General features: G+C 46.7%; 1 protein-coding gene across 2 annotated transcripts in view; it reads left to right on the top strand.

Annotated features, from left to right (window-relative positions):
• The window catches only part of HYI (hydroxypyruvate isomerase (putative)), a 39,911-nt gene extending 16,268 nt beyond the window's left edge, over positions 1-23,643 (top strand). Inside the window, exons 4-8 of one of the 2 annotated variants that reach the window (XM_077450673.1) lie at positions 4,928-5,006; positions 5,075-5,124; positions 5,571-5,640; positions 15,874-16,008; positions 22,735-23,643. In XM_077450673.1, the coding sequence (XP_077306799.1) occupies positions 4,928-5,006; positions 5,075-5,124; positions 5,571-5,640; positions 15,874-16,008; positions 22,735-22,808 (408 nt within the window). In that variant the 3' untranslated portion in view covers positions 22,809-23,643. The remainder of the gene's footprint in view (positions 1-4,927; positions 5,007-5,074; positions 5,125-5,570; positions 5,641-15,873; positions 16,009-22,734) is intronic. The other variant, XM_077450674.1, reaches the window with a different exon arrangement.
• The last annotated feature ends 1,514 nt before the right edge of the window (positions 23,644-25,157 follow it).

The raw sequence follows: 25,157 nt of genomic DNA, 5'->3' as shown, positions 1-25,157 counted from the left end.
CAGTTCTGCCCTATCATTTAAAACACACCTATGATATAAATTACGGACCCTTCATTTTGTTGTGTCAGAAACCATGAAATCAGGCCGAGACAGAAGTACAGTTAAATCACACTTGTTTTAATAATAAAAGTACCGTATTTATCGGCGTATAACACGCACCCCGAGTTTAGGAGGGAATGTTAAGGAAAAAACTTTTAGGAGGGAAGTTTAAGGGAAAAAAAAAAAACCTTACATTTATATGCCCATCAGTGTCATCTGCAGCCTTGTCCACCATTGCAGCCTTGTCCACCATTGCAGCCTTGTCCACCATTGCAGCCTTGTCCACCATTGCAGCCTTGTCCACCATTGCAGCCTTATGCCGTCTTGTCCCCCAATGCAGCCGTGTCTATTTTATTTGCCTGTTTTTTTATTTTTTTTAAATGCCGCCGCCGAGATACAGAGCCGAGAGGAGCCGAAGGCGGCCGAAAGCCGCCGATAATGGCCGAAGGCAGCCAAAAGCCACCATGAAGAGCTGAAGACGGCTAAAAAGCCGGCCAGAGGCTCAGAATTGCGGGGGATCGGTGTATAACACGCACCCACGATTTCCCCCTGCTTTTAAGGGGAAAAAAGTGCGTGTTATACGCCGATAAATATGGTAAAAAGAACAAAGGTAGTCAAAACAGCCAAATTTCAGTAACCGGAACGGATAGTCAGACAAGTCAGAAGTCAGGGATCAATGTAGAGGAACAGCAAGCTGGATCTGGGGCCAGAAGGGATATCGGCAAAGCAAGTCTTGAACAGGATCGCAGGAGGATAGTCTCTGTGATGTTGACCAAGGTGAAGGCAGAGATCCTCTGGACTGGACGGCTTAAGTAGGAAGGACTGATGAGCAGGATATCATCAACAGCTGAGTAACCGTGGAGAGAGAGGTGCTGGCAATTAGCCGACAGCTGAGCGGCCAGCTCAGAGAAGGAAGGGCTGAGCCCAGCCCTGACACTTTGTAAGTGGGCAAACTTACACAATCTGCAGGGGATCAAATAATTATTTTCCAACTGCATTTTGAATAAGGACATTGTGGGCTTTTTTTTTTTCTTTGCAATTTACTGTTTTGTTTGGCAAAGGACGGAGTACCCCTATAACCCGGGAGATCAGAGCGTTCATTCTGGGGACATGTCTGGGAGCTGAACGTTCTTTTAATGTGTAACGTTGTTAGAATTTGCTAGAGCGCGGTCATGTGACCTTCTCTCCCCTTTATGGGTCTTTCATCTCATTGTGGAGCTGGCAGGTGGCGGTGGTCAGAGCTCCTCCTCCGGGGTGGTCACTGGACGTCGTGTTCTCCGTCATGGTGTCTTCAGATCCTCGGACGTTCGCAGGACAAGTCCCCCGTGGGATCTGATCAATCAGTAACCAGCAATCCCAGAGGACACTCGGTGCTGCTCACGTCAGCATTACTAGATCTGTCCCTGGACTACAAGTCCTCCAGCAGGTCCCGACCCGAGTCATGCTGAGACTTGTAGTTCCTCAACATTCAGGGAGGGGGGGGGGGGGAGAGGAAATATAAAGGTCAGAGGACACCAGATAAGGACCGTGAGTGGAAGGAGTTATAAAAAGGCTGTGTCCATTCTTACTGGGGCTGATTAGAAGAGGAACACCGGAGGATGGAGAAGACCACCACTGCAGCTAGTATAAGTACATGAACCCCTTATGGAGGAAAGCCATGCCAGGGGATCTTCCCCAGAGATGGGGAAACGCACAACTTGGCGTGGTATGGCTCCAGACAGTGGGCGGGTCGGTTACCACGGTGCATTACTCTGGGGAGTTGGTGCAGTAGGCGGGTCGGTGACCACGGTGCATTGCTCTGGGGACTTGGTGCAGTAGGCGGGTCGTGACCACTGTGCATTACTCTGGGGAGTTGGTACAGTAGGTGGGTCGGTGACCACGGTGCATTGCTCTGGGGACTTGGTGCAGTAGGCGGGTCGGTGACCACGGTGCATTGCTCTGGGGAGTTGGTGCAGTAGGCGGGTCGGTGACCACGGTGCATTGCTCTGGGGAGTTGGTGCAGGAGGCGGGTCGGTGACCACGGTGCATTGCTCTGGGGAGTTGGTGCAGGAGGCGGGTCGGTGACCACGGTGCATTGCTCTGGGGAGTTGGTGCAGTAGGCAGGTCGGTGACCACGGTGCATTGCTCTGGGGAGTTGGTGCAGGAGGCGGGTCGGTGACCACGGTGCATTGCTCTGGGGAGTTGGTGCAGTAGGCGGGTCGGTGACCACGGTACATTGCTCTGGGGAGTTGGTGCAGTAGGCGGGTCAGTGAGCGGGGTGTATGGCGGTGGTCAATCCAGAATTATTCTATCAAATTCGTGCGGTGGTCAGTCAGGAATTGATCTACAGTGAGGGGCAAAAAAGTATTTGACCCCCTGCTGATTTTATACGTTTGGCCACCGACAAAGAAATGATCAGTTTATACTCTTAATGGTCGGTTTATTTTAACAGTGAGAGACGGAATAACAACAAAAATATCCAGAAAAATGCATTTCAAGAAAGTTATAAATTGATTTGCATTTTAAATGAGTGAAATAAGTATTTGACCCCTTCGCAAAGAAATGACTTGGTAGTTGGTGGAGGAACCCTTGTCGGCGATCACAGAGGTCAGACGTTTGTAGTCGGCCTCCAGGTTTGCACATCTCAGGAGGGATTTTGTCCTCTTTGCAGATCCTCTCCAAGTCATTAAAGTGGTTGTAAACCCTTACAACCAACTTTGACCTACAGGTAAGCCTAGATTAAGGCTTACCTGTAGGTCCAAGAAATATCTCCTAAACCTACACGAGATATTGGCCGAAAGACAGGCACCGCCTCTGTCTACGGTGCATGCGCCGTAGACAGCGGCGCGCAGGCGCACTGAGCGCGCCGCGGTCAACAGCGATATGCTGCAAGTGGCAGCTCCCCTGTGTATGCGCGGGAGTGACGTCATCGCGGCTTCGCCGAATGACAGCGGCGGAGCAGCGAGACCCCACCGAGAAGATGGATGCTCCAGACTACAGGGGACAGCGATGACTTTGCTGGCTCCTGTGTCAGGTAAGTGACACATAATGGACTACTATGTGATGTGATGCGATGCGATGCATAGTAGTCCATTATGCTTTACCTTTGCAGGGAATGAAAGAGGAAGTAAACTCATCAGGGTTTACTTCCTGTTTAAGGTTTCCAGGTTGATGTTTGATATCTCAAACCTTCAGCTCCCTCCACATATTTTCTATGGGATTAAGGTCTGGAGACTGGCCAGGTGACTCCAGGACCTTAACGTGCTTCTTCTGGAGCCACTCCCTTGTTGCCTTGGCCGTGTGTTTTGGGTCATTGTCATGCTGGAATACCCATCCACGACCCATTTTATATGCCCTGGCTGAGGGAAGGAGGTTCTCACCCAAGATTTGATGGTACATGGCCCCGTACATCGTCCCTTTGATGCGGTGAATTTGTCCTGTCCCCTTAGTAGAAAAACACCCCCAAACCATAATGTTCCCACCTCTATGTATGACGATGGGGGATGGTGTTCTTGGGGTCGTTGGCAGCATTTCTCCTCCTCCAAACACGGAGTTGAGTTGATGCCAAAGAGCTTGATTTTGGTCTCATCCGACCACAACACTTTCCCCCAGTTCTCCCCTCAACCATTCAGATGTTCATTAGCAAACTTCAGACAGGTCTGTACATGGGCGTTCCTGAGCAGGAGGACCTTGTGGGCACTGCAGGATTTCAGTCCTTCATGGCGTAGGGCAGTGATGGTGAATCTTGGCACCCCAGATGTTTTGGAACTACATTTCCCATGATGCTCATGTACTCTGCTGTGTAGTTGAGCATCATGGGAAATGTAGTTCCAAAACATCTGGGATGCCAAGGTTCACCATCACTGGTGTAGTGTGTTACCGATTGTTGTCTTGGTGACTATGGTCCCAGCTGAGATCATTGACAAGATTCTCCCGTGTATTTCTGGGCGGATTCCTCACCGTTCTCATCATCGATCAAACTCCACGAGGTGAGATCTTCCATGGAGCCTCAGACCGAGGGAGATTGACGGTTATTTTGTGTTTCTTCCATTTGCCAATAATCGCACCAATCATTGTCACCCTCTCACCAAGCTGCTTGGCGATGGTCTTGTAGCCCATTCCAGCCTTGTGTAGATCTACAATCTTGTCCCCGACATCCTTGGACAGCTCTTTGGTCTTGGCCATGGTGGAGAGATTGGAATCTGATTGATTGCTTCTGTGGACGGGTGTCTTTTATACAGGTAACAAGCTGAGATTAGGAGCACTCCATTTAAGAGAGTGCTCCTAATCTCAGCTCATTACCTGTATAGAGAAGACACCTGGGAGCCAGAAATCTTGCTGATTGATGGGGGATGAAATAATTATTTCACTCATTAAAAAGCAGGGACACAAACCATAAAAACCATGGCGGAGAGATTGGAATCTGATTGTTTCTGTGGACGGGTGTCTTCATATACAAGTAACAAGCTGAGATTAGGAGCACTCCCTTTAACAAAGTTTCCTGTATAAGAAGACACCTGAGAGCCAGAAATTTTTCTGATTTGATAGGGAATCAAATACGTATTTCACTCAATAAAATGCAAATAACTTTTTGAAATGCGTTTTCTGCATATTTTTTTATTCTGTCTCTCACTGTTAAAATAAACCGACTATTAAAATTAGACCGATCATTTGTTTGTCAGTGGGGCAAACATAAAAAAAGCAGCAGCCAAATACTTTTTTCCCCTCACTGTATTATTGGGTTAATGGGGAGGGCAATCAGGAATTGATATATCAGGTTAGTTTGGTGGGCAGTCAGGAATTTTACCCCCCCCTTCCCCATTTAGCATGTAATGTTTGTCCCTCCTCCATTACCCAGCGACAGCCGTGATTGGTAGACTCAGCTCTCTTCCTGGCTCTCTATTGGCAGGTCGGTATCGTTGGACTGATTGAACCAATAAACTCTCGTATTACTGAGCCGCGGTACTTCCTGAACACGCCACAGCAAGGTAAGCGGGTTGGGGGAGGGGAGGCTTTATCCCGTATTGATTATTGATCAATATTGATGTGATTTCAGCGGCTGCGATCTTACAGAAAGTGGGGAGAGAAAATCTGAAGCTGCAGATGGTGAGTATTACATTGTGTATGGAGGGGGTTACTGGATATCTGATATCACTGATTTTTTGATAAGGGGGTGGGGTATGACATCACAGATTTGTGATAAGGGGGTGGGGTATGACATCACAGATTTGTGATATGGGGATGGGGTATGACATCACAGATTTGTGATATGGGGGTGGGGTATGACATCACAGATTTGTGATTTGGGGGTTGGGGTATGACATCACTGATTTGGGGGGTGGGGTATGACATCACAGATTTGTGATATGGGGGTGGGGTATGACATCACAGATTTGTGATTTGGGGGTTGGGGTATGACATCACTGATTTGGGGGGTGGGGTATGACATCACGGATCTGTGATGTGGGGTATGACATCACGGATATGGGGGCGGGGTATGACATCACACTGTCAGTATTCAGTGACTGACGTCTTCTCTGTGTCTGTGGCAGGACCTCTTCCACTGGCAGATCATGGATGGAAATCTGACGGAGAACATCCGGAGATATTTCCCTTTGATCGGTGAGTCTCTGAGGTTCCCCCAGACGGTGATCCTTCCAGAATAATCCCCGATGCCTCCATTCTGGGTGAAGTGTAGAAGATTGGGACGGAGGGTGTGGTTGGGTTGGGTGGAGAGGACACGACATCATGCAGAGGTATTGAGGTAGTATTAGCTGAAAATCCGACCTCCTGGGAAAGGAGATGAAAGTCCCCCCCCCCCCCCCCCATCAGCCCTGATGAAGAGCTTTTCTGATCCCTGATGTGGGTTGGGAGATGTTTCCGTTTTTCATTGAACAGACTGTGATCTCTGCTGGGCCTCCATGACTGTACATTGGATCGGTCACTTCCAACTCCCATCCTCCATCTGCTGTAACTTTGGTTTGGGAACAACCTCAGCTATCCCTCCCCCGCCCCCCCCAGACCCCCCCACTTCTAATGAATTCTCTGCAGATCAGCTTCTGACTACACTGGGAGCATGCTTCTTCCAGATCAGTAACTAAGGAGAACATAAATGCAGCCAGACAACTTTGTATTTTCAGAAAGGAAGTAAGCTGTGAGGGCTCGGGGTCTGTCATTTTGGGGGGGGGGGGGGGGTCTGTGTCATTGGGGGGTCTGAAGTGTCCTCTTGCACTGTATATCCACTTAAGGACCGCCTCACGCCGATATACGTTGGCAGAATGGCACGGCTGGGCACAATCACGTACCGGTACGTTATTCTTTAAGTGCCCAGCCGTGGGTCAGGAGCGCGCCGCCGGCCGTGCGCTCCCGATCTGGTCCTGTGCTCTGACTGTGGCCGTGGGACCAGCGGTGTCCCGCGATCAGGTCACAGAGCTGAAGAACGAGGAGAGGTCTGTGTAAACAAACCTCTCCCTGTGTGGCTGTCACCGATCCTGTGTCCCCTTTTATAGGGAAGGATGATCAGTGACGTCACAAGCCAGGCCACGCCCCCCCTACAATAAACAAAGAAAACCATCACGTCATACATAACATTACACTGCCCCCTAGTGGTTAACTCCTTCACTGCCAGTGTCATTTACACAGGAATCTGTGCATTTAAATAGCACTGATTGCTGTATAAATGACAATGGTCCCAAAAATGTGTCAAAAATGTCCGATGTGTCCGCCATAATGTCGCAGTCACAATAAAAATCGCTGATCGCCGACATTACTAGTAAAAAAAACAAAAATTAATAAAAATGCTATAAAACTATCCCCTATTTTGTAAACACTATAACTTTTGCGCAAACCAATCAATAATCGCTAATTGCTTTTTTTTTTTTTTTTTAACCAAAAATATATAGAAGAATACGTATCGGCCTAAACTAAAATGTTTTTTTATATATTTTTGGGGGATATTTATTATAACAAAAAGTAAAAAATATTGCATTTTTTTTTTTTCAAAATTGTCGCTCTATTTCTGTTTATAGCGCAAAAAATAAAAAACGCAGGGGTGATCAAATACCACCAAAAGAAAGCTCAGTTTGTGGGAAAAAAAAAAAGGATGCCAGTTTTGTTTGGGAGCCACGTCGCAACGACCGCGCAATTGTCAGTTAAAGCGATGCAGCGCCGAATCGCAAAAAAGGGGCCTGGTCCTTTGGCTGCAAATTGGTCCGGGGGCTTAAAGCGGGAGTCCGCCGGGACTCCGCATTTTTTTTTTTTCGTTTTTTTTTTTAAAGCCAGCAGCTACAAATACTGCAGCTGCTGACTTTTAAAATAGTGACACTTACCTGTCCAGCGCGCCCGCGATGTCGGCACCCGAAGCCGATCTCTAGATCGTCACTCGAGTGCTGCCACCGCCATCTTGGGTATGGGAATCAGGAAATGGAGCCTTTCGGCTTCGTTTCCTGGTTCCCTACTGCGCATGCGCAATAAGGATGGTCCCCGCTGTCTCTGGGATCCGTGTGTTTCCCAGCAGGCAGCGGGGCACTTGCGGAAAGGGGCGGGCACTTGCGGAAAGGGGCGTAATCTACGCCCCTTTCCGCAGAGAGCTATCCCGGAAGTGGGTGCAGATACCTGTACTGTACAGGTAACTGCACCCCACCTCCCCCCTGAAAGGTGCCAATTGTGGCGCCGGAGGGGGGGGGGGGAGGGTTCCGATGAGCGGAAGGTCCACTTTAGGGTGGACCTCTGCTTTAAGGGGATATAGAAGGTTTGTTGGCAACCTGGGAACTTTGTATTCCCATTTTTCCATGATGATGGGAGGATACAGTATATTCATGGAGGAGACTCTCCCGATACGCTGACCTCTGTTCACTTCTTTCTATACACTGCTGTGTTTTTGCTCCTCTGTGTTTTTGCTCCTCTGTGTTTTTGCTCCTCTGTGCTTTTGCTCCTCTGTGCTTTTGCTCCTCTGTGCTTTTGCTCCTCTGTGTTTTTGCTCCTCTGTGCTTTTGCTCCTCTGTGTTTTTGCTCCTCTGTGTTTTTGCTCCTCTGTGCTTTTGCTCCTCTGTGCTTTAGCTCCTCTGTGTTTTTGCTCCTCTGTGTTTTTGCTCCTCTGTGTTTTTGCTCCTCGGTGCTTTAGCTCCTCTGTGTTTTTGCTCCTCTGTGCTTTAGCTCCTCGGGTGATCCCTTTTTTTTTTTTTTTTACATACAGCTATCCATGCGCTTCCCACACAGATTCCTCCTATTCACCCCTCATTGATCTGTGTGCTCTGCGCTTCCTCTAGAATGCTTTGCAAAGTTTGCATTCTGTGTTTTCATTGTTCAACCATAGAAAATCCTTATAAAACGCGTAAAAAAAAAAAAAAAATGAATTAATAAATAGGATCAGCAATGATGGAAGCCTTTGTTTCTCTCCCTGTACCACGGTGATGGCGGTACACGTTATGCTCTGGTGTGCGTTGTGTTGGGTGGTGCCCTGTATTGTTACAACGCATCACATTGTTTACCTTTTTTTTATTTTTATATCTTAACCCTTTCATGACCAAGGTCAGAACAAACCTTAAAGGGGAGGTCCAGCCTGTATTATAAAAAATAAATAAATAAATAATAATAATTAAAAGTCAATGGCTAAAATACTGTAGCTGCTGATTTTTTAATTTAAGGACACTTACCTGTCCAGGGATCCCGCGATGTCAGCAACCCTAGCTGATCCATCCATACTAAGGGGTTTAAAAAAAAAAATATTATAGATTCTATATTAGAAAAATGAAAGTATAATATTTTATGATAGTTAAAATATGAGCTCTGATAATTATACATAACATTACATAATGTCTTATGTAATGCTATGTATCATTTTTGTGTATTTGGTATGGATATCCCCCCATCAGAGCTCATATTTTAACTATCATAAAATATTATACTTTCATTTTCTAATAAAGAATCTATTTTCATTTTTTTATTTTTTTTAAACCCATGAATTTTTCTTACCAACTACCATATCTTGCTGCTGCTGCCCGTCCCCCCCCCTCCCCCCTCCCCATTCTGTGTAATGCTTTTGCACAGAGCAGCCCCGATCCTCCTCCTCTCGGGGTCCCTCGCCGGTGCTTCTTTGTACTTGTAGTAAGGCCAAGAAATAATCGTACCAATTTTGTTTTGTTTGTTTTTTGTCCTCCTTCAACACACTGACGCTAAACCCTTCTTTTTTTTCTTAACCACTTCCCACCCGGCCACTGTATATGAACGGCCGGGTGGGCGCTCCCACCTCCTGAGAGGACGCTCAGGAACATCCTTCAGAAGGAGCCCACGCAGTGGCGCGATCCCGATGCGCTCGTGCCACCTGGACAAGGCGCATCTCTGGTCGGAAGGAGGGCTCTTTTATTGGCCCTCCTGATCACATGATGGGCGTGTCCAATCACAGCTGTCTCGTGATGTAAACAGAGAGCCAGTTGCTAGGCGGTCGGCTCTCCTCTCCTCGCACAGAAGTTGTCGGCGAGGAGAGGAGAGAGGAGAGCGGATCGCTGCAGCCGGCTGGTGATCAGTGAGTATGAGCTGTTTTTTACAGCTTTTTACTCGCTGATCACCAACCTAGTGTCCCCACACAGTGTAAAAAACACAAAGTAAACACACACGTCCCCAAAACATGTCCCCACATAGTAAAAACACCTGTCCCTCACATATGTCCCACTAAAATCATATGTCCCACAATCATATGATTATCTGCGCACGTCTGTCCGTGATCACCTGCGCACGTCTGTCCGTGATCACCTGCGCACGTCTGCCCGTGATCACCTGCGCACGTCTGCCCGTGATCACCTGCGCACGTCTGCCCGTGATCACCTGCGCACGTCTGCCCGTGATCACCTGCGCACGTCTGCCCGTGATCACCTGCGCACGTCTGCCCGTGATCACCTGCGCACGTCTGCCCGTGATCACCTGCGCACATCTGTCTGTGATCACACAAACCAAATTATTATACAATTAAAAGGAATTTTTTTTTTTACCAAAGACATGTAGCAGAATACATTTTGGCTTAAATTTATAACAAAATTCGATTTTATTGGATTTCTTTTAAAATGGAAAGAAGAAAAATATTGTTTTTTTTTTCCCTCAGAATTTCCGCTCTTTTTTCACTTATATCGCAAAAAAAAAAAAAAACACCGGAGTCGTGAATAAATACCACCAAAATAAAGCTCTATTTGTGGGAGATAAACATTTCATTTGGGTACAGTGTAGCACGACCGCGCAATTGTCACTGAAAATGCGAGAGCGCTGAAAGCTGAACATTGGTCCGGGAAGGAAGGGGGTGAAAGTGCTCGGTATTGAAGTGGTTAAATAACGCACTGCCGCGACTTGGGATCCGACTTGTGAGAGCCCACCCCCCCCCCCCCCCAAGTTGCATGAAACGTGAAATCTCGTGTTAGACAATGAGAGGCGTCTCCTTATTAGCATTACTGAAGACTCTCCGACTTCAGGAAAGGTTCCTGTGCTACTTCACAGCGACTTCTATTCCGATTTGAGCCCATAGACTTTAATGGAAGTCGCCTCCGAGTCGAATCCTCATCTACAATGATGTGATTTGGATCCGTCCTCACAAGAAGACTACCCAGGCATTCCCTGAAAGTCGCTTCTAAAGTCGCATCAAAGTACAGTAAAACCTTGGATTGAGAGTAACTTGCTTTGAGAGCGTTTTGCAAAACAAGAAACTTTTTTTTTTTTTTACATTTTCATCTTGATATACAAGTAGCGTCATGTCACAACCGAGTATAAAAGAGAAGAGAGGCGCCTCTAAGTGTAGCAATATGGTTACATTTAATGAAGGTTCAACATTTAGCAAGTCACATGGTTGATGATTAAAAGAGCCACATCTAAGGGTAAAGGCTGCCCACATAGACCAGAGATATGCAATTAGCGGACCTCCAAAAAAAGTCCCATCATGCCTCTGCCTCTGGGTGTCATGCTTGTAGCTGTCAGAGTCTTGCTATGCCTCATGGGACTTGTAGTTCTGCAACAGCCGGAGGTCCGCTAATTGCATATCTCTGACATAAACCATCCTCCGCTCCGCCATTGATGTCATCGCTTCCACGCTGCGCTCCATGAGCGATTCAAGCTTCGCTTTCAGATCGCTTTACTGCAGGGTAGTCTTCCCGATCACGATTGCAGACTGACAGCGGTGAGAGGCGGCGGTGCGGGGGGATGGTCTATGTGGACAGCTTTACCCCGGATGCCTCCATACTTAGATGTGCCTCTTTTAATCATCAACCATATGAGTTGCTAAATGTTGTACCTTCATTAAATGTAACCAGATTGCTACATTAAAGCCTCGTACGCATGATCAGACTTTTTGACAACAAGCAAATTAGCTGTTTTAAGGCAACATCCGACCGTGTGTACGCTCCAACCGGACAAACTTTTGTTGGCTGTGCGAACGGACAAAATTTCAACAACATAAGTCCGATGGAGCAAAGTCCGATCGTGTGTACAGAAAACCATAGGACTTTACAAACAGGCATGCTCAGAACCAATGCAAAAGCTCAGACAACAATACAGCAGTTGACCAAAGGTGGCGGTAAAGAGCAGAAAAACCACGTGATTTGGTGAAAGTTGGCTGAAAAAGTCCTGCTGTGTGTATGCAATACAAGTTCACGGCCGACGCCCTTTGTACAGAAATCCACGGGAACGTTTGTACAAAGTCCGATCGTGCGTATGAGGCTTTAGAGGCGCCTCTCTTCTCTTTTATACTCTGTAGCTTCTTGTGGATTTTGCTTCTAATCCCCTTGCGGAGGCTTCCATGTGTGGATGGACATTTTATGGTTACACAACCAATCACATTGCTAGAATCTTTTTATATGGACTATAAACTGAAGGACTTATCAATAAATGGTTGTGGAACGAATCGTCTGAGTTTCCATTATTTCTTATGGGGAAATTTGCTTTCATATACAAGTGCTTTGGATTGCAAGCATGTTTCTGGAACCAATTATGCTCGCAATCCAAGGTGTTACTGTAGTACTAAAGTCGCACCGCAGGTCGCAGTAGTGTGAACTGATCATAACACTAAAACTCTGAATTAGTTCATTTTTTATTTATTTATTTATTTGGACTTTAACAGTTTTTTTTTTTAACTGACTTCTCTGCCAAGGAGAAAAATATGTCAATTAGTCGCAGCGACTTGGTACCTGTTATAGGAGTTTTATTTTTTATTTTATTTTTATATTTTTGTATTTTTTTTTTTTTTATGTTATAAATTGCGAGGCGTTTCTTTTACAAAGTAATTTCATTGTAACTTGTTTGCAATGACAATAAAGCATTTGTCTTCTTTATCTTCTCTTATACATATTAATGGCACTCCCACGCATCTGCAAATGCAGCGGGTAGCAAACCTCATGGGGCCGTGCGCTTTTTTTTTTTGGGGGGGGGGGGGGGGGGGGGAGAGTCCGAGACTTCTCTCCCATGTTCCTCGTGCCTAGATCAGCCCTTTGAAATGAAGAGGCCACTGTACACACGCAGCATTGAAATGCACCTGTGCCCGGGCACACCCGTAGGTGGGAACCAAGCCTTAAAGTGCAAGTTCACTTCTTCACAAATGGTACATCCTCTCCAATCCTCCCAGCCCTTCCACTTTAAGGCCCCTTTCACACTGGGGCGGGAGGTGCGTCAGCGGTAAAGTGCAGCTATTTTTAGCGGCGCTTTACCGTTAGATTTGCGGCGCTATTTGGCCGCTAGCAACGGCTTTACCCCCCCCCCCCCCGCTAGAGGCTGAGATAGGGTTAAAAACCACCGCAAATCGCCTCTGCAGCAGAGCTTTGTCGGCGGTATAGCCATGGTGTCCCATTGATTTCAATGGACAGGAGTGGTGTATAAACACCGCTCCTCTAGCGCTCCAAAGATGCGGCTTGCAGGACTTTTTTTTTTTTAGCATCCTGCCAGCGCACCGCTCCAGTGTGGGAGCCCTCGGGGCTTTCAGAGTGGAGAGACAGCAGTGGCTGTTTCAGGTCGGTTTGCAGGCACTATTTTTGCCTGCAAAGCACCCCAGTGTGAAAGGGGGTCTAAGTGCTGGTGACCCCCTGACATGCCACATTTGGAATGCCATTTTTTTTGGGGGGGGGGGGGGCGTGTACAGAGTTAGAATAGGCACCCAACTCCCACGTCACAGGTCCCAAAAGATTGCCCAGCCAGTCACAGCGCGGCTTGCCAATGCGCAGTGCGTGCCAGGCTGTGAAGCCACAGCTGGGCGCTACAATGCCGGCGCCCCAGAGAGGAGGGCGAGAGGAGGGTGGCTTCGTGGACCCTGGGACAGGTGGGTGTCCAATTATTAAAAATCATGTGTGTGTGTGTATATGTGTGTGTGTGTGTGTGTGTGTGTGTATGTATGTGCATGTGTATATATATATATATATATATATAACGCACACATGACTGCGCAGCCGCCCTGCACTGTAGCGGTAAAACTACATTGCACAATCAGCCACTGGTTACAAACCAATACTTCTAGCACTGGACTGCCGAGACCTTTGGGCCGCACTTCGCGGTCACAAGGGTTACCCTTGGGCCTCAAGTTGGGTACACTAGGGTGCTTTACCAGACTGATCAATAGATATATGCACTGCTGACAAAATTTGTTCGTTTTCGTATTTTTTTTTTCGGGTCATTCGATTGCAGTTCATAAACTTGAAAATTCAAGAACCTGGAAAAAAAATAAAAATAAATCAGAAAATTTCAAAAGAGTAACTAATAATAACGAATTATTAGATTACAGGTATTAGAATTTAATTTCAAATTTGGCTCTTGGTGAACGTAACAAATACGAATTTATCCAAAGTTACAAATTATCCGAAAATAAAAAAAACGCCGCAACTAAACAACGTGGAACGGAACAAATTAATAATAAATAATAATAAAACGCTTTTATTATTATTTATTATTTGTGAATTAATTACATTCCATTCGTTTAGATGCGGCATTCGTTATTTCGGATGATTTGTAACTTTGGATAAATTCGTATTTGTTACGTTCACGAACAGCCAAATTTGAAAGGAAATTCCAATACCTATAATTTAATAGTAAGAGTTATTATTAGTTTGTTATTTCAGGTTTTCGAATTTCCGAATATTTGGAAAAAAAAATTGTTAAACAGGTTTTCGGTAATTCGGATATTTCCGAATTTGTCAAAATTCATAAAAAAAAATAAAATAAATTGGAACGCAATGAATTATACGGATTTCAATTCATAGTCGCTGCAACGTAACCACTTCCCGACCAGCGCACGACGATGTATGTCGACAGAATGGCACAGGCAGGCATATTGGCGTACATGTACGTCCAATATTCGTTGCCGCCGTGGCATCGGGAGCGCGCCGCCCGGGACCCCCGTGAGTCCGGTCGCGGGACCCGCGGACTCGATCGCCGCGGGCAACCCCGCGATCGTATCACGGAGCGGCTGAATGGAGGAAATGCTGTATAAACAACATTTTTCCATTCTGCCTAGCAACTAGTGACGCTGATCTCTGCTCCATGTGATTGGAGCAGAGATCAGTGTACACTAAATGAAAGCCCAACCCCCCCACAGTTAGTAACACGCCCCTAGGAACACTTAACCCCTACACTGCCACCCACTGGTTAACCCTTTCACTGCCAGTGTCATTTACACAGGAATCACTGCATTTATATAGCAGTGATTACTGTATAAATGACAATGGTCCCAAAAATGTGTCAAAAAAGTCCGATGGGTCCCCCACAATGTCGCAGTCACAATAAAAATCGCAGATCGCCACCATTACTAGTAAAAAAAAAAATAATAAAAAATTATTAATAAAAATGCTATAAAACTATCCCTATTTTGTAAACGCTATAACTTTTGCGCAAACCAATCAATAATCGCTTATTGCGATTTTTTTTTTACCAAAAATATGTAGAAGAATACGTATCGGCCTAAACTGAGGGCAAAAAAATTTTTTTTATATATTTTTGGGGGATATTTATTATAACAAAAAGTAAAAAATGCGTTTTTTTCAAAATTATCGCTCTATTTTTGTTTATAGCGCAAAAAATAAAAACCGCAGGGGTGATCAAATACCACCAAAAGAAAGCTCTATTTGTGGGAAAAAAAGGACGTTAATTTTGTTTGGGAGCCACGTCGCACGACCGCGCAATTGTCAGTTAAAGCGACGCAGTGCCGAATCGCAAAAAGTGGTCTGGTCTTTGACCAGCAAATTGGTCCGGTCTGGAAGTGGTTAATCAGCTCGCTACAGATAAGAGCCTTGATGATTTGTATTTATCACACAAATTTCCGCGTATCCTGTACAGTGGATCTCTCATTAAGTGGCGCACAGTGAAGTGCGCCATTCTCGGTGGCTTTGATTCGCAGCCGCCGTACTAGTAGTACCCGCCGTTTTCATACTCACCAATGTTTTTAGAAGAGCTCTAGGTACTCAAGCGGCATCCTTCACCGAGTACTCCGAATCCTCCCCCCCCCCACCATCTCGCCCCGGCGATAGCTGCGATTAGCCCGCCGCTACGATTTACATCTTCATCGGCAAAACAGACACTTCCCATTGTGCAGCTGCCAGCGGCGCCCGGACCCGTCTGCCAGAAATCACGCTGTTCTAATTATACGTTCCGGGCGAGATAATGGCGGCAAAGAGTCGGTGGATAGAAGGCTGGTGACATTTGCCGGGAAAGTGCGCTTATTTACTAGTGCCGAACGGCAAATTAGAAATTGTTCTGATCTACTTCCTCCGCTGTTTACTTTCCTATTGATTGAGGTCTGTCTTTTCCTCACCATGTCTATTAAGCTGATTTCTCCAGGAAAAGGGCGAGCGGGGGAGGGGAGGACCGCCCCTAATAACGCTTTTTATGGTTCTCTGTGTGCAGGTCACGTCCAAATCGCACAGGTCCCTCACCGCCACGAGCCGGACAGTCCCGGAGAGCTGAATTTCCCGTATCTCTTTGACCTTCTGGAGGAGCTGGGCTACCAGGGATACGTCGGGTGCGAATACAAACCTCGTGGTGAGTGGCCAGCATGGGGGGGGAGGCAACCTCAACCGGTTTGTTATTCACTTATGTTACATTGTTATAAACATGGATACGGGGGGGGGGGGGGTTTAGTAAGCCCTCGTTCACATTGAATGCAGCTTTGAAATCATGCGATTTCACCTGAAATCGCACTGTTTCAATGCCGCATGTCAATGAGACTTCAGGTGCGAATTGAAAGACATCTGTGCAGCTTCGGTGCATAGAAGCCGCGCCCGAAATCGCCAAAAGTAGTGCAGGAAGTACTTTTTCAGATCGATGCCAGCACCACATTGATTTGAACAGTGCCAATTGCCGACAATAGGGAGCGACTTCTCTTGCGATTTTTACCCGTTGTGATCCGGAGTGAATATGGGGGGGGGGGCTAGTTTGGAGAACTCAGAATCTGGTGCAGCTGTGCATGGTAGCCAATCAGCTTCCAGCTTGTTCAATTAACTGCTTGAAGACCAGGATTTTTCTGTCACTTAAGGCTGGTTTGCGATTTCTCCGCATCCGATTCGCAAAAGCAGGAGATTTTAACGGATTCTCTATGGAGCTGGTTCACATATCTCCGCTGCGGCTCCGGCGCGAATTTGCACAGGGGGTCCTGTGCGTCTTTTGGTCTGTTTCAGATCTGAATTCAGCCAAAAATTCGGGGCTGAAATCGGACCTGAAACGGCAAACAGGGACGCACCGGACCCCTGCTGGGAGCCACGTGTGGAAATGGTGTGAACCCAGCCTTAAACGTAAAAATCTGCATTTTTTTCCCCCAAGAAAGTTACACTATATATATATATATATATATAAAATGTGTGTATATATAAATATATGAGAGCTGCACGATTAATCGTTATCGCGATTTTTTTTTTTTTTCCCCATTGCGATCTTGACAAAGTATTTCTTGATTCTTTCTATGCAGAGAATTCTCTCCACTCTGCTGAAGCCGCTGTCAAAAGAAAGGAAAAAAAAAAAAAAAACCCGGGCAGTCTGCCAAGAATCACAACATTCTTTAGCAGTGGAACTTAAGTATAAACATTATAAGGATTTGTCCTTTATATCAAAGGAATAAACTTTGGTGGGTAAATGAGGAAAGTTTAAACACTAAACCTTTTTATTTTTTTTATTTTTTTTTTAACATTTGTTGGTTTCAAGTTAAAAAATTTTTTATTTTTTGCTACAAATTATATGTATATATTTTTTTTAGTAGACACCCCTAGAGAATAAAATGGTGGTTATTGCATTATTTTATGTCACGCTGTATTTGCACAGCGGTCATTCAAATGCAATTTTTTCGGAAAAAATGACACTATAATGAATAAAAAAAAAAAAAAACTTTTTTGTATAATGTAAAAGATTTTACGCCGAGAGAATCATGATTTTTTTTTTTTTTCCTAAGCAAAAAAAATCGTGATTCTCATTTTGGCCAGAATCATGCTGCTCTAAAATATATAATATTTTTTTTATCAGTAACCCTAGAACAGTGATGGCGAACCTTGGCACCCCTGATGTTTTGGAACTACATTTCCCATGATGCTTAACTACATTGCAGAGTGCTTGAGCATCATGGGAAATGTAGTTCCAAAACATCTGCAGTGCCAAGGTTTGCCATCAATGCCCTAGAAAATAGAAATTTTGCAATTTTTTGTCGCATAGTATTTGCACAGTGATTTTTTCTTTTCTTTTTTTTTTTTTTTTTTGGGGAAAAATACACTTCAATGAATTTTAATGCAAAAACACAATATATATATCCCAATTTGTAATTTTTTTTGTTAAAATATAAAAGATGGAGTTGGATTGAATAAATAGACACTTAACATGTTGCGATTTAAATTGTGCACACTTGTGGAACGGCGACAAACTACGATACATGCAGCTCTTATATATATATATATATATATATATATATTTTTTTTTTTTTCATTTTATTGTTTTATTTTTACACTGTCTCTGTTTTTTTGATCACTTTTATTCCTATCACAGGAAATGTAAACATCCCTTGTGATAAAAAAATATGGAGACATTTGGGACCATATAAGACCTCAAATCTCTTGTCTACCCTGGAAAGCATAAAATAAAAAACATTGATCCCAAATAAAAAAAAAAAAGGAAGTGTTTACATCTGCCTAACCGGAAGTGACATCATAACATCGGCTTCTGGCCTCCTAGAGGAGGGATCTCCAAACTACGGCCCTCCAGCTGTTGCGGAACTACATGTCCCACGAGGCATTGCAAAACTCTGACATTCACAGACATGACTGGGCATGATGGGAATTGTAGTTCCTGAACAACTGGAGGGCCGTAGTTTGGGGACCCCTGACCTAGACCATAGAGGTCCCCAGCCACCTCTGTCATAACCCGATGGCACCGCCGAGTTGGCGAAGCGCAGGTGGGAAGGAAGGGACGTCCCTTCTTGCCACCTGTAAAAGCAATCCAGAGGCTAATCAGCTGCTAGGATTGCTGTTGGATACAAAAGCAACGTCGGCTGCAGCCATAACCCCGGTATAACATATGTGATTTGGCGCCAAGTGGTTAAGCTTTGCCGATTAAAACCTGGAAGCTGATTGGTTTGTATGCAGAGCTGCGCCAGAATTTGCACTCTCTGGTTTTAGTAAATAAACCCCCCAATGTATTTGTGGATAATTCCTAAAGCCGCGTACACACGGGCGGACTGTATGGCCTACTTAGTCCGTCATACAATCCGACGGACAGTCCGTCATACTTTTGAATGAACGGACTTGACCACACACACCACTTTTTGAGCGGACTAATACGGCGCACTAAGTCCGCCATACTATCCGCCCTACTTTTGAAATGAACGGACTCGCCCACACACGCGGAGGAAAGTCCGCTCATTTCGAGCGCGTCTCCAGGTAGGCGGGGCCCGCGAAGGAGACGTCGCTGACCGCCTGGTATGGACTTAAAGGGGAACCCCAACGCCGAAAAAATCGGCGTGGGGGTCCCCCCCAAGTCCACAACAGACCCTTGTCCGAGCACGCTACCCGGCCGGCCAGGAAAGGGGGGCGAGCGAGCGCCCCCCCCTCCTAAACCGTACCAGGCCGCGTGCCCTCAACATGGGGGGGTGCCTTGGGGAAGGGGGGGGCCGCGCGGCCCCCCCACCCCAAAGCACCTTGTCCCCATGTTGATGAGGACAAGGGCCTCTTCCCGACAACCCTGGCCGTTGGTTGTCGAGGTCTGCGGGCGGGGGGCTTATCGGAATCCGGGAGCCTCCTTTAATAAGGGGGCCCCCGGATACCGGCCCCCCACCCTATGTGAATGAGTATGGGGTACAATGTACCCCTACCCATTCACCTGTAAAATAAAAGTACAAAAAAAAACACAACACACGAGATAAAATACTTTATTGCACAGCTCCGGGGGTCTTCCGTCTTCGGGGGTCTTCTCGCCGGACTCCTCCGCTATCTTCTTGTAGCTCTCTTGCTAGCGGAGGAGTCCGGCTTTCTTCCTCGCCGCCGGCCTCTTCTCCTGACTTCGGGGGTCTTGTCCCCCTCTTCGGTTCTTCTGCCGGGCCACCGCGCCTTCTTATAGCTCTTTTACAGGCGGTGGCCCGGTCTTCTGTCGCCGCCGCCTTCCGTTCTTCTTCTTCTCCTCCAGGAGATGTTGCCTCGACGATCTCTCCGGCCGGAATGCCAGGGACACACTGCGCAGCCACTTATATAGGGACAAGGGGCGGTGTCACATGGCTTTATGTCACATGGGTTGGTGTCACATGGGGACTATGACATCGTAAGGGGGTGGGGTCACCATGTGACACCAACCCATGTGACATAAAGCCATGTGACACCGCCCCTTGTCCCTATATAAGTGGCCGCGCAGTGCGTCCCTGGCATTCCGGCCGGAGAGAGCGTCGAGTCAACATCTCCTGGAGAAGAAGAAGAAGAACGGGCGGCGGCAGCGGCGACAGAAGACCGGGCCACCTCCTGTAAAAGAGCTATAAGAAGGCGCGGTGGCCCGGCAGAAGAACCGAAGAGTGGGACAAGACCCCCGAAGTCGCGAGAAGAGGCCGGCGGCGGCGAGGAAGAAAGCCGGACTCCTCCGCTAGCAAAAGAGCTACAAGAAGATAGTGGAGGAGTCCGGCGAGAAGACCCCCGAAGACGGAAGACCCCCGGAGCTGTGCAATAAAGTATTTTATCTCGTGTGTTGTGTTTTTTTTTTTGTACTTTTATTTTACAGGTGAATGGGTAGGGGTACATTGTACCTCATACTCATTCACATAGGGTGGGGGGCCGGTATCCGGGGGCCCCCTTATTAAAGGGGGCTCCCGGATTCCGGTAAGCCCCCCGCCCGCAGACCCCGACAACCAACGGCCAGGGTTGTCGGGAAGAGGCCCTTGTCCTCATCAACATGGGGACAAGGTGCTTTGGGGTGGGGAGGCCGCGCGGCCCCCCCTTCCCCAAGGCACCCCCCCATGTTGAGGGCACGCGGCCTGGTACGGCTCAGGAGGGGGGGGGAAGGGGCTCGCTCGCCCCCCTTTCCTGGCCGGCCGGGTAGCGTGCTCGGACAAGGGTCTGTTGTGGACTTGGGGGGGGGGGGGGGGCCCCCACGCCGTTTTTTTTTGGCGTTGGGGTTCCCCGTTAAGTCCATACCAGGCAGCGGGGCCAGCGTCGTCTCCTTCGCGGGTCCCGCCTACCTGGATACCCGCTCGAAATGAGCGGACTTTTCTCCGGGCGGGAAAAGTCCGCTCATTTCAAAAGTACGGCGGACTGGCACACACACGGGCGGATTGTCCGCCGAAATGCGAGTACGACGGACAGTATTACGGAAATTCCGAAATACTTAGTACGCCGGACTGCACGCTGAAAAAGTCCGCCCAAGCCCACACACGAGCGGACTGTCCGCTGAAATGTGTTTCGGCGGACTAAGTAGGCCATACAGTCCGCCCGTGTGTACGCGGCATAAGGCCGGCTTCACACTGCGGTTTAGCCACAGCGCAAGTGTGTCCAAAGTTTTTTTTTTTTTTCCCTTAGCCATGGTCCCATAGACCTATCCTGACTGAAGCCATCCTATGATCTTTGAGTATTAGGATCCTCCGTTCACACCCGAGCCATGCTTTTTTTTTGGAGCAGCGGCATTCATTTTGAATGGACCTCCCTGCACTCCATAGCAGATTTTGGCACCAAGCCAAGCGCGTTTGGTGTTGCGAGTTTTGTCACACAATAATTGCACTGCATTTGGGGTATCATTAAAATATTATGACACCACAACCACGGTTTGCTGCGATTCCGGAATCGGAGGCAGAATCATGCGATTCTGCCCGCAGTTCCAATAAGCTTGTGTGGGAGCGGGGCCTTAACCACTTGCAAACCACAACGTATATATATATATATGTATTGCAGTTGGCAAGTGATTTACCAGGATTATGGCTGAAGATTATATATATATATATATATATATATATAATTGTATAAAAAAATGTATTTATTTATATTCATTTTTTTTTTTTTCTGCATACGGCCGGCTTGCTCATGGGAAACGAGTCAGTGGTGCAGCCGGCTGCCTCCATAGACGACCAAAAAGTTAGCACTCGTTGATCGTCTCTATGGCCTTGGAGGACCGAAGCAACGTCACTATGTCACTTCCTGTCCAGGCTGGAAGAAATTTATTTTTTCTGTATTTTTTTTTTTATTTAAAAAAGCGAAAGATCAAATTGTTCTTTTTTTATTTAATTTTTTTAGCTTTTGCTTTTACTTTTAAAAGGTAAAAGATTTGGGGTCTTTTTGACCCCCAGATCTCTCCATAACGAGGACCTGTCATCCCTTATTTTTATTACATTCATTTTACTTTTTATCTTTACACTGTCCCTTTGATTTGTATTACTTTTAATCCTATTACAGGGAATGGAAACATTCCTTGTAATAGGAATAAAAGTTAAAAAAAATAATAATTAAAGGGACAGTGTAAAAAAAAAAAAAAGTGAAAAAGCGCCGCCATCTTAACCGTGCTCGTGCCAAGAAGCATACGCGAGTCGCGCCTTCATATGTAAACAGTATTTGAACCACACATGTGAGGTATCGCCACGAACGTTAGAGCGAGAGCAATAATTCTAGCCCTTGGCGTTGAAAGCGTCACCTATGGAGATTTTTAAATACCGTAAGTTTGTCACCATTCCACAAGCGTGCGCAATTTTAAAGCATGTTATTGACATGTTGGGTATCCATTTACTCATCTATTAACATCATCTTTCACATTGTACAAAACAATTGGGGTAACTAGTGTGTTTATTTATTTTTATTGATTAATTAATTAATTTTTTCACAAAAAATTGCATTTTCAAAACCGCTGCACGAATACCATGTGACATGAATTGCAATGATCGCCATTTTATTCCCTAGGGTCTCTGCTAAAAAAATAAATAAAATAAAAAGTATGTTTGTGGGGGTTATAAGTAATTTTCTAGCAAAAAAAAATACCGATTTAAACCTGTAAACAAAAAGTGCCAGAAAAAGCCAGGTCTGCGCGGACACTATATGATGGCAGGACACTATCTGCCAGAAGACTGGGTCTGCAAGTGGTTACGCAATGGAAAAGTATTTTTAATGTGAACAGCCCGGCGCAAAGTCAAGGTAATTTGCAGCATTTTGATGCAAAAAATAAATAAATAAGCTAAACCCTTGTGTTGTACTCGGTGCATCACCCTGTCCCCCTGGCAGTGGCCGCGGTATAACAAACCTTTAACCTTTTTATAAACGCTGTTGTGTTTTCCAGGTGACACCGTAGCCGGACTCGGCTGGATGCAGGAATACCATAAGAGGCGTGAAGATCGATCCAAGTCCAACTGAAGCCTTGGAATCCAGAGGGTGTCGTTCATAATGCAGGGGGAGGCAACCTGGAGGGCCCTCCAGCTGTTGTAAAACTACATTTCCCATGAGGCATTGCAAGGCTAGAAGTTTCAATTACTCCCAGAGGCATGATGGGACTTGTAGTTCTACAGCAGCTAGGGCTGGGGAAAAAAATCGTGTTGAGAGGTCAAATCGATTCAAATTTTTAGCCAAACGATTTTTTTTTTTTTTCACCAGGACTAGCGCAGTGCTGCGGCCTCGCCTAAAAACTGCTGCCTGCAGCTCCGCAGGACCGACGCAGTGTCCATCAAAAAAAAAAAAAACTCAAATCGTGAATCAAGTTTTTTTTTTAAAAAGATGGCAGATTTTTTTTTTTTTTGGAGAAAATTGCCCAGCTCTACCAGCAGCTGGAGGACCCCCAGGTTGCCTCCCCCTGCTCTAATGCAACTGCAAGACCGCAGCCTGAACTACAACTCCCAGCATCCTGTGAGCAATAAATACGGAGTGGGCAGAGGATCTGTAGAGCAAAATACGGGAAGGGAGTATTATTTTTATAACAATAGGTAAAGCAAAAGTGATTTCAGGTAACTCACAGGAGGAAGTCCGGTCCAAGCTGTACTTCTTGGTGATCAAAGGCAGCGCTTTCTGCATTTGTAATAAAATAGTTTGTAATTCTAGTTGATTGTAAATAATAACTGTTTCTCGCTTCTAATTATTCTTTGTTCATGGTAAATAAAATGTTACTTTGTTTCTCTATGCCTCTTACACAGGAGAATTTCCTGTGGAGGGATATGAAGGTAATGTTCTAATCAATAAATCACATTGCAAGTTCCCATGTACCTTGTCTTCACTGTCTCTGTGGGGGGGAGGGGCGGGGGGCAGACATCTTGGTAGAGGAGCAGGGCTTTGCTTCTGTATATCAGAGCGCACCCCCCCCCCCCCCTTTCATCGATTGGCTGGTGGAGTAAAGATGAAGTGACAGGAGGTGCAGGAAACAGAGCCACAGAATGGAAGAAGCAGAGAGATCCTTCCATTGCAGGTCCTCAGGTGCAGCTTCCACTCCAGCAAGGAGAACAGTAAGCAGCACGGTAGTGACATCACCAAATCTAAACTAGAGGCAGATAGAAAACACACAGCTATGTATTATTGCATGGTCAAAGCATTTTGTGGCCATACGTCACACGTACAGCCCAGTGGCGTCGGCAGAGGGGAGCTCACCGTGGCTGAAGCCCCAAGTCTCGAGTGGGCATCGTTCTATTTATAGCCGCCGAGCGGGGACTGATCTTATCCTGAGCGCCACCGAGTCACGTAGCAGGCCCCACCTTCTGGAGCCTACAGTGCTGATGGACGTCCCACTGGTCCAATGGTGGGACCGTGGGATGTCCATCATAGGTGCTGCAGTCCCCAAAAGGCGGGAATTACAATGCAGCTGCCACGTGTGATCCCCGCTCGGCTCTCCTCCAGCTGCCTGCTGTGAAGATGGACGGCTGAGTTGCTGCTGCAGGACACATGAAGCCTCCTGGTCAGGCAAGTCAGTGTGTGCCACTACCCCCCCGGCCACCTAGCAACGCCCCTGGCAGAGCCGGTTCAGGTTCTGGAAGGATCCTGACAATACTGTCGGGATCCACCCAGTTGCCTGATTGACAGCTGGCTCCACCTCTCAGCATGCGGCAGAGAGCCAGGTGCCAAATGCGTCCGCCACCTCCCCTGCTCAATACTCCATTGAAAGCTGGAGGAGAAGAATGGAGAGCTTCAGGCTCTGGAAGGATCCCGATAAGATTGTCAGGATCCACACAGCTGACTGACAGATGGCTCCACCTGTCGCTGAGGGACGGAGCCAGCTATACCCGCCCCTTTCCCTGCTTATTGCTCCATTGAGTGTCGGAGAAGCAGAGCAGAGAGCGGTGACTGACAATCGCTGCTCTCTGCACTGAGCAGGCCATCAGCAGTCATGTGATCACTCAGTTCTCGGTCTTAGAGCCGTGGGACATAGAGGGGTGTTTGAATGTTTATTTACATTTTTTTTTAACCCCCTTAAGGACCGCCTCACATATATATATATATATATACTGCGGCAGGGTGGCCCTTTAAGTGCAAAATCACATACATGTACGCGATTCTCGTGATCGGTTCTTGTGTGCGTGGCCGGACCCCGCTGTGATTGGACACAGCGGGAGCCAGTTAGTGAATCCAGCGGCCACAATGGCTGTCTGGGAACCCCGCGATCGTTCGTAGAGAGGCGGAACAGCGGTCTGCTTATGTAAACAAGGCATGCCGCTGTTATGCCAGAAAGGAAAACGGGCCTCTGTTATCCTTTAGTCAAAGCACTCCCCCTACAGGTAGAAAGCA

Source organism: Lithobates pipiens, unplaced genomic scaffold (assembly GCF_037356315.1).
Source record: "Lithobates pipiens isolate NorthernLeopardFrog02 unplaced genomic scaffold, aLitPip1_a1.2 Scaffold_23, whole genome shotgun sequence".
Taxonomy (NCBI): Eukaryota; Metazoa; Chordata; class Amphibia; order Anura; family Ranidae; genus Lithobates; species Lithobates pipiens.
Note: the sequence above shows the minus strand (reverse complement) of the source record. Positions and strands in the feature narration are given on the sequence as shown.